General features: G+C 38.5%; 1 protein-coding gene across 5 annotated transcripts in view; it reads right to left on the bottom strand.

Annotated features, from left to right (window-relative positions):
- Window positions 1-10,000, bottom strand: part of LOC138006301 (DNA-binding protein RFX6-like) — a 28,878-nt gene that overhangs the window by 15,057 nt on the left and 3,821 nt on the right. The window contains exons 2-8 of one of the 5 annotated variants that reach the window (XM_068852558.1): window positions 9,741-9,824; window positions 6,517-6,749; window positions 5,424-5,517; window positions 1,733-1,856; window positions 1,333-1,394; window positions 1,174-1,251; window positions 136-163 (exon numbers count right to left, since the gene is read on the bottom strand). In XM_068852558.1, the coding sequence (XP_068708659.1) occupies window positions 136-163; window positions 1,174-1,251; window positions 1,333-1,394; window positions 1,733-1,856; window positions 5,424-5,517; window positions 6,517-6,688 (558 nt within the window). In that variant the 5' untranslated portion in view covers window positions 6,689-6,749; window positions 9,741-9,824. The other 4 variants (XM_068852548.1, XM_068852574.1, XM_068852582.1 and 1 more) reach the window with 4 other exon arrangements.

Raw genomic sequence — 10,000 nt, 5'->3', positions numbered from 1 at the left:
GTGACGAGAGAACTAACTGATGTTCTTTTTTTCATTGGGTGAGTCTAGTAATTCCTTGTCGAGGGCAACATCGAAGGATATAAAGTAATATAAAGAGCACTATTTTCTTGCAACTGGCCTTAAGGCTTAGCTCACCTCATTCTTGATTGATGAACCAGAAAATCTGTTCAAGAAAATTGTAAAGTCAAACAACACGACGACCAATTCTTGTTATCTTGACTAAAATTACATGTTTTTTTAATAGTACTTCGCATGCGGAAGAAAAGCTCAGGCTTGGAAGTGGAGTTTTCGCCTGAAGGATCTGTAAAAATCACTGCCCCGCCTTTCCTTACATCAGGTCAGAGAAAAAACAAGAAGACGTATCTTTATTTGATAAAGTCTTTTATTATTTTCTCTGATTGCGGTACGAGCTAAGACATGTATATGGGCATTCAAAGTTCAAACGGCCATGTCACATGAGTTGTACCACTTCCACGTGCGCGTTGCATGCCAACGTCCTTGCGCGAACACGCTGTGGGTTTTTCCTCCGCAATTTCAATAGCAAATGCATATCAAACAAATTGCCATCTTAAATTGACCGAAGGCAAACGCGCCGTTGACATTAGCGACATCTTCACCTTCTTAAATGACTTCTAAGAAAGCTGACTTCACACGTTCCGGACTTGTGTACATAAATACTCTTAAATAATGTTTTCAATTTCTGAGTGATTTTTTATTATCTCTGTCCAAGTCAATTAGTTCCACCTCGAAATTGATCCTTAAATTTGTTTCCTTTGGACGCAACTTCAGTTCAAAGGAATAAGCGGCAAAGAATATTTTACCTGGATGTGAATGAGTAACCTCTTCTAATCTCATCAGTGAATCCCTGGCAACACTACAGATGTGTTTGATGCGAATGGAAGCTTATTCGTAGTTATAGACTTTGACGCATTTTACAAACTTTGCTGTCTTTACTTTATTAATCATCTGGATTCATATTTCGTGACACCCGTTTATTTAGGTATACTATCGGTAACTCGATGGAAAACGAGACAACTCCCTTTGTGTCTTCAACAAACACTGCCTTTTCTTCCTTGGGGGGCACTTAATTACAGGGCAGAAAAATGAAAAACCACTACAATACCGTTAAAACACCAAAAAAAAAAAATGCGTGGAGATAATTATCTTCCTCACCTTGTTAACCCTTTTCCTGAATACACAGAATGATAATAAGCAGAGGATTCTTTTATTCCAATGCCATAATAGTGATATCTGAAAGATATGTTGCTGTCAGTGTATTAAGCAAAGTTTGTGTTTGTCATTGTTCAAGTCCATTAGCAATTACAGGCTTACTTCGAATGGCCTCGAGTTCCAAGTCTTCTTGTTGTAAGTTGAGGAAATTTCAGTCGGATTGTCTGAAGATTTAAAAGTTCAAGTACAGTTAACGAAACGTGCAGTGGTGACTTTCTAAAAGTGAAAAGGGTTACTTTTCAGCACACTGACTTCGAACGTAAATAACCATCGATGTAACTTGGAAAAATACAAAGGGAAGGTTGATCTCTTTTTAATAGCCATCGCTGTAACTTGGAAAAATACAAAGGAAAGGTTGATCTCTTACACTTGGAGGAGAGTAAATTGCGAAAAAATGACTGAGAATGGATACCGATTAATCACGAGAACGATTGGCACGGCGCATGCGTTGTAGATTCAGAGAAGACGTCAGCAATTTTTTGTTGCGGATAAATGAAATTACCTTTCCAAATGTAGCTGCACATGCTGCATCGACGTTGTGCCTTCGGCAAAAATCCAGATAGTGAGCGTACAAAATGCAACGCGGAAGGCAAACACCATCACACATTACATAATTCTCCTCCAGCCTGTAAAGATACATATAGCTCAAGTAAAACTTCAATGAATTTTTTAAGGTCAAAATTGTCATACAAACTCATCTCAACATCTGGGACATCTCAACATCTTTAAATAGATTAGTTTTCAGGGAAATACAGATTTGGTGGACGGGGAATAGACCCCTTTAGGAGACATCATTTTATCAGTGATTGCACGATACATTCAACGAATGAAACCGAATTCTCGCTCTCTTCTCTTTTCTGTGGAGTTTACATTCAGGTGCACAAAAATTTATCTCAGGCTGGAATAGAATACGTATATACGAACCTAGAATTTAACATCGCTTAATGTTAATAAAAATGTTTTTTTTTTCTGTACATGTTTTTTCAGAGGCGTTTTTCAAAGTTTTGTTCGTCTACAATAAAACAGTTCCATGTGAGAATTTCATTTCCTATCCTTGCCCACCAAACGAACCAATCCTTAACAACTGATATAGTATTTACAGTATAGCGCATTCTCGTATACATAAAGTTATGATTAAATACGCTCCACACGTTTTGGGGGATTTTAATTCAGCGGAGCGGTTCTGGGTATGTCAGGGAACTTTGATAACAGCGCTGAGTTTTATAGTTGTATGTTTCAGCAGCCAGTTGGATTCTCAGGTGTTCCTAGAACAGCACGTTTGACGGACCTCAGTGGCAAGAATCTTTCCTCCTGCCCTTCTCGAAAAGTGTGTGTAGAGACTCCCAAGTGTTGCGAGACGGAGTTTTCAGTTTAATTATAAAATGATACGGTCAAAAGAAAAAACAAATCGAGGATCATGTTGGTTTTTCACTGTGTTATTGCAACTGGAGTTCAAATTTCAGACACTCAAAATGATTACTACAAGACAAGTTCGAAGTTCGGAGACCATTTTATTGTCATTCATATCGAGATTACTTTAGCCGAATCGCTGCCTCACATCTTCTATTTTCAAACGGTCACTTGCAGGGCCTGGGTTACCTGGGTTAACATACGCTGGCCGGCAGACCCTGAAACAGTACCGGAGAGTCCGTTTGATTTCTCATATCGAACTATGGCCAGTTTCGAAGCACTCTAAATTGTCTATGGACATATATAAGCAGTTTCAAAAATATTTTTGTCTTCTGAAAATTTCGTTTCTAAGTCCATGCCTCTGTTGACTCAACGGTTGTTTGCATTTTGTTCCACTTTTCATATTACTGTTAGCATTAAGTCTCGCCTAGATATGCTACCCAATCCATTGTGCATACGATAAACATTCAAAGGGCAATGTCATTATTTATTTAAAAGATACACGGGCCCTTACAGATTATCCAAAGATGTCTCGGCGGTTCATATGATGTCTCGTTGAGCCATAGAATGTCTTTCAGTTTAGTTTCATTAACTCTGTAAATGAGTTTAGGGGTGTGAAAGAAATCTGTATGTGAACTTGGAATATTGTTATGTACATGCTTGTATTAAAAAGGTAACTAATAAAAAAAAAAACGTTTTGTAAACTTAAATGATATGTGGTTAGTGGTCGTTTTCCGACCCATTCATTTACCGAGCATGATGTGTCCCCAGTATAAAGGAGTTTCTCGATCAGTGCAGGAGAGTTGTCTGAAAAATGTCCAGTCTTACATAATCCCTATTATGTAAACGCGTCTCTTTAATGTTCCGCTTACCGGTGGGGCAAGTTGATTTAAAACCCCACAGAGTCTTTTCATAACTAGCTAGAAGTCTGTGCCTTTGTAAGGACATCCACAAGAAATCAGCCTTCAAATACCTGGAGACAATTCGTTAATGAACTGTAGGTCAAACTATCTTACAAAATCTGGCCGGCCTCACTTTTTGAAACAACGTACCAAGATACTGATCGCAAGTTAAAAAGGAAGTTGTATAAGTTAGGCTTCCGTGATACGTCAAAATAGGTTACCTCTAGGGAAAACCCAATGAAGAAAGAATAACTCTACCCCCTTCAATACGATCCCGACATAAAAAATTCCGAGTCAGTGCTATATTTGCAGTTTATTACTTTTCACACTTATCTTTTAAGACGAGAAAGAAAAGTGTGTTTGCGCCAGAATAAGTCCCAATTAAATGAAGACATATTAGGATTCTCCTCTTCGGTGAGAATTAATGCAAGTTGAGCTGGGATGGAGAATTCATTTACGGGGAAAAAAACCGTAAAGTCGGACTAATGACAATTTATCTCAGAATTTACCGCATATTAAGTCCATCCAAGGGGCAACACAGTTTCCGGAATCAAAGAAAGCATACTCTGCGACAAAGCGCCGGATAAGAGCAGTGACAAACTACAGCATACTTGCACAAAAGCATCAAACTTATATTTAGTTTTGTTGTTGAGTTCTTGAAGAAGGCTGATTTCAAAATTAAACTCACCATGTATTTACAAAAGAAGACTGACACAGTTTTTAGTTTCAAAATCAGTAAAGGATGTTCCGTTGACTTCAGTAAGAAATCCCGTTAAAAGAAGATCTTAGAATCCCTCAGAAAAAGAAAAAACTGACCGAATATACGAGGCTGTGTCGCTTAAAGATTCATTATTCTCCTTGGAAGCGACTTCTTAGTTTTTAAATTTCAATTCATACACATATTACAAGACAACGAAGCTGTATAAAATACCGGGAGCATTTTTCACGGGTGAAACCTTCTGAAGATACCAATAAGATCAATATAGTATGTACAGTAAATTAAGGCAATTGTTAAAGAACGTAACACCATGTAAGTGATCCCGCATCCGTTTAAAGATTGTTTACATTACGACTTACATGTTGTTAAGTAAAGCAAAAATTCATTTATTTTGCGCTTGATAGACAAGCGTTGACGTAGTGACAGTTTACAGAGCTTAACGTTTACCTAATGACCAAAATAGCATCGCCAAGAGTATCCTTAATTTTGAGCAAGCTAATTACTTACACTGGCCGGTCTCTTATAATGATTTCGAAAATCGCCCTTTTCCGAGTAAAACACTTGAGGGAGCGTTTCTCGCAATTTTTTGTTGTCCATTTTCCGACCAGTCGTACATTTTTTAGGGAAAGGCTTTAAGTACTTGAAAATACCTGTTTAAGGTGATTGCGAGGATATTCCTGATGTAAATTTGATTTCCTCGAAACAAATGAGATTTTTTATAGAATATGAGGGTTTCCATCACAAAGCATTTACCTGGGCCAAGATTTCAATGACATGCTTGAAGGTAATTTTAAGAACGATTTTGCTACACAAAAAAGCGAGGGACGAGGAAAGATGGATTAAAATGACCTGCAAGAGTTCATATGGAAACAGCTTCTAAAGATTAGTCAAGAATGGTAGCCAAGATTAGTAAAAGATTAGAGCACGTTTTATGGAGAATAGTCAGTCATTACAATTGCGCACCTCAGTTCGTGTAGCAGACTACTGACAAAAGGTGTGGTTTTTAATTTCCGAGTTTAACACGTTTCACGCTTTAATGCTAATAATATGAAAGAAAGTGGCTTGAAGAGTGCACATCAGAAACTAGTCAAGGCGAAAATCGCCGGTAATTCAGTGATTAGGCGGAATAAAACCGAAGGAAAATGGCGCAAGACTCCTCTTACCAGTTCAGGGTTTCCGTGAGCTGCTCTTTCTTGCTCTTTGAAACAGATGAATTTCCATTTTTCGACTTGTTTTCCCTCATAATGAACTCAACTCCTGCCAAAAAAAAAGACAGCCAACCTGCTTGAGTTAACAAACTTCATAGCCCTCTTTTTGCGCAAGCGTCGTCACTTCAACATTTTTTTACATTGCTAATGTTGTCGTGTTTGTAAAGGAAATGAGAAAAACTTACGCCTACTTTTTGAACAACCTTGCTCATTTAATAGAAGATATATCTTAAAAACAATCGCGGTGGTATAATTCGCAGACAATGATAGGTCGTTATCGGTAAAACCCCTCAATTATGACAGTTAATCCTTCGTACTAAATGCTAAATTTCAATTGCATCGTGTTGCAATTTCTTTCACATTTAACCTCCACGCGCGGCTCGTACTCTGGCAAATGAATCGGACTGGCTGCTTTTGTTTTCTCGCAAGTTTACTTTGTGGCAACAATGATCCTGTGCTGGTCATGTTGTTTGCGAGTCTAAAATTTGGAAACTGACAACGCTGCATTAATAATCAAGCGGTGACCGCCTCAGACCTTGCGTGCTAAAGTGTATTTGAGCCAGCGGGCTTTTTTCTCTAGAGAGCAATTATGAACAATTACAAAGATTATGTACGGCTCAAAAAGCTTTTATTGAGGTTAGAACTTAGAGCTAATGGCTGTAATAAATCGTAGGCATCCAGGAAAACGAGTCTGCATTTCTTGTGTTGTCTTGCGATTGCGATGAAGAGTGACGCACGTTAGTGGAGTACAACAACTCGTTTCGTTTTCGTTCGTTTAATCGTAAGTTACCAGAAAGAACTTAAATGTTTGGAGAATGTTGGAGCATGACGTGGGGCCTTCATGAGCCCTTTACTTTTTTCAAAGCTTTTTCAAGTAAAATTGCTCCACGAAAGTTTGGAAAAAAAAAAAAACAACAAAAAAGAATGTCTACAGTAAGAGAAGGGAGCTGGCTTGTGGTTGCTATTGTTCTTCGCCAACTGAAGTCTATAAACACGGGCGCGACTCCAACGAGTTACAGTACAGAGATAAATATGTCAAAAAACATACCGTCATCCGGTTCATCATATTCTTCAAGCAGTTTCTTGCTGTGAACGGCTTTCTTCGACTTCAGTTTATATTTTTTCATTCGAGTGATAGGATCTTTCTTCATGCAATCGCCCGTTGCAAGCTTAGTGGACGGATGATCTAACAGGCGACTTTTCTTCCTTGTGCTGGGCATATTTATTTGTTTGCTGTGATTTGAATTCTACCCTTGCGGGTCTCTTGGCCTCCTGTAAATACTAGATGAAAAAAAATAATACATTTTTGCACACGCTGCAAAGCTAACAACGATGTCAAGAATTGGGACGAGTGGTGCGAATACCCACCAGAGGTAAATATCACTGGTGAATAATTTGAACGAAAGCATCTTGAGTCATCAACACGGTGAATAATTTAAATTAGTGTGCCACTCGCACAAAAGACTTGTTATTGGAGTTTGACACTTAGTCAATCGCTTCATAAATTATTAACAATCTGGAAGGCAAAGAAAGTGAATTGATTACGTCATTAGTATCACGACCCACGCAGTTTTCGGTTAATTAAATAATTATCCATATCTCTTTCTCTCGTTTTCCATCGACCAATCAGCTCACTTGTACTAATTGAACTCTTTCCTCGCATGACAAAAGGACATTTGTCTCCATGACAACTGGGGTCGAAACAAAGAGAGTTGAATAACTTTGGTTTTCATCTTTGATGCTACTGTAAATACTTTCAACCCCGTCTTTTGTTTTTGCGTCGGCTGTGGTCACAAATTTATTGTGCAACGGACTTCTTATTGAGCGACAAGTAGAAAAAAGTGTATCGGTTTGGAACAAAAGCATTTCCTTTCCTTCATCGTTAATGCGTAAGTTCAGAAACTTGAAAGCAGTTTTTTGACCTTTCAAGACTCCACACATTCCACTTCCCTTTAAGTTGCTTAAATTAAAAGTTATTTTATTGTTAAGTTCCGCTGTTACATTAATCCTTGTTAAGCCGTTTAAACGCTGCCAATGAAATTCGCGGTAATGACCCTTAATGAAGCTTCAGCGTGGAGTGATTCCGTGAGAAAAGATTATGGTTGTTGTCATCAGAGAGAAATTTACAAAGGGTCTTAAGATCCTTAGCAAATTTTTTCCAGTTAAGGCTCAATGCCCCAAAAACCACCAAGAATTCAAACATGACATACGCGACGTAAGCACGTCATTTTCCCGCCGGTTGACGTACTCTGCGGCGGCAGCCATGGCGGTGACGAACAAAAACTTGCATCTCTACCGAAGCAGCAGAAGAAATAACCCGAAAAAGTCTCACGACAAGCGCATATTACAAAGAGAGAGACACCTCTGTCCATGTTGTGATTTTAAGCAGTATACGTCACAACTATCTCTTGTTTGACATCCTCAATAAAAATATAAAGTCGTTAATGACAGAATGACAGTTAACTGCTGAATAATCTTCTTCTTCTTTGGTATTTTGGGAAATTCGTGCGAATTATTGTTTTTGTCTGTTGGGTTTTTTTTTTTCATTTAGAAAAATTCCCCTGGAGGATTTTTGGGTTATTGTACAATCCTTACATTTGTACAACTCGCCGACTGATGTAGCAGTCACAGCTTGATAATAGAAGTGCGTCACAGATAGCCTTAAACAAAGTTCCTCGCTAGCAAAAAGACAAAACATGTTACGTTTGGTCTTTATTCCTGAGATATTGCCTACAGCGTTTTCCTTGTTTCCGAAAATTGTTTATGTATACTGTCATTGTTATTTGGGGCTGCAGATATTTTCCTAAGAACAAGGATCGCAGTAAAAAGCAAAAGACGATGATGGAGCGACACAATCAAGTTGCATGCGACATCGGTAATATCACGCCACCGTTAAGATCGAACCGAGAATGACCCCATAATGCCCTTCGAAGCACTTCAGATCAAAATGGCCGCTGTCTGATGTCGGGAGCATTTTTGAATTAATTACTAACCAATGCACGTAGAACAGGAAGGTTTCATTGAAGACCGTAGTGAAAACTGTGCATGTCAACTGCATTCTACAATTTGAAGTTTGAATCGAATAAGGTTTCGTTAGTTGGCGATTTGCCGATTTTACTCATAGCCAGCTGTTACACTGCTGTTCATAAAAATATGGATACGTGACCAGTAAATAAATTATCGAAATTGTTGACGTAATTGAAGTTAACAAGTTTACTTATTTTTTTGCTTTCGGTCATGCTTCATTGAAATAACAGCAAGTCGTTTGTGACGAAATTTGCAGATGGCAACTGGCAGAGTAAAGCGAGAACGTTATGTCAAGGATAACCGGATCGAGGTGTTGTTTATATTCCATGGAGTAATAAGAAGTGATTAAAAGGTAGAAAGGTGAAAAAACGTTCTTTGTAGACAGGGACCCATTAGAGAGTAGCAACTCAGATTGTATCGACCTTTGCAAGAAGAAATACCGGCATTGGACGCTCCACAGTTTGCAGTTAAAAGGAAAATTATTAGATGTTTTGTCTTTACCAGAACCTGTTGCTTGTCCGCTGGATCGCTTTTAACACTTATCGGTTACAGAGAAAAGACCACAAGATAAATAAATGTAATTGGTCACCTTGCACGACAAACGAAGCCGGAGATAAGAATGGAAGGTACGAAAATCGTTGCAAGAGATCGAAATTTTCGAGTCACATGGAGAGGGGAGGCTCGTCCAGTTACCAAAAAGCAATTCCCCACCTAACGCATTAGTGAAGAATCCAACCATTCTAGTGTTAAAGTTTATTTCACTTGAACCAGTTGTCAATTTATAATAAGCTAATTTTATAAGACAATTATTGTAATTAATCACAGAAAACATAACCTTTCCAAAATGCGAACTGATCGCGTCAGAACCCGGCTACTGCACTCCGCTGCAAACCTGACGGCTGGCATACTTTGCAGTGCCGGTATAAAATTCCATTTAACATAAAGAAAATAAAATACTGTATTTAGATTACATTCAGAAATAATATAGGTAATTAAAGAAAGTCTGAGTTCTTGCAAACTGCAGCTTTAAAGAGCTTGTTACATAAAACCCCGTGAACTTATCTGCATCCCCGCCTCAGTCCTTAATGGATGGTTGTACACGTAGTACCATGAAGTCTACATACAGCCTTCAGTGAGAGGCCATTCGCATTTTTGCACACTGAGCTACCACAATTCTATCAATTCTTAATGGTGGTCACTTACCATGCTGTCGGATCCCTCGAAAACAATTTTATATTTACTCACCTTCGAGAATGCCGTCGATTCGATTCCAGAAATATCACTCTCATAGGGAAACCCAGCAAATTCAAACGCTGAATTGTCTTTTTGCTTCGACAAGACATGTGCAAAGTGAAATGAAAACATGTTGTCAGTTTGAAATCCGCTTGCATATCACGTTGACAGCTGCGGACTACTATCTAAGCGGATTTTCCGCCTTCATCCGAGCAAAGACGTAAATATTTACTTTTGCTTCGATTCTTCTGAACCCGGTGAAAACTAACACG

The sequence above is a fragment of the Montipora foliosa genome, chromosome 1, assembly GCF_036669935.1.
Source record: "Montipora foliosa isolate CH-2021 chromosome 1, ASM3666993v2, whole genome shotgun sequence".
Classification (NCBI taxonomy): Eukaryota; Metazoa; Cnidaria; class Anthozoa; order Scleractinia; family Acroporidae; genus Montipora; species Montipora foliosa.
The sequence above is the reverse complement of the archived record's forward strand: the minus strand, read 5'-3'. Positions and strand labels throughout refer to the sequence as shown.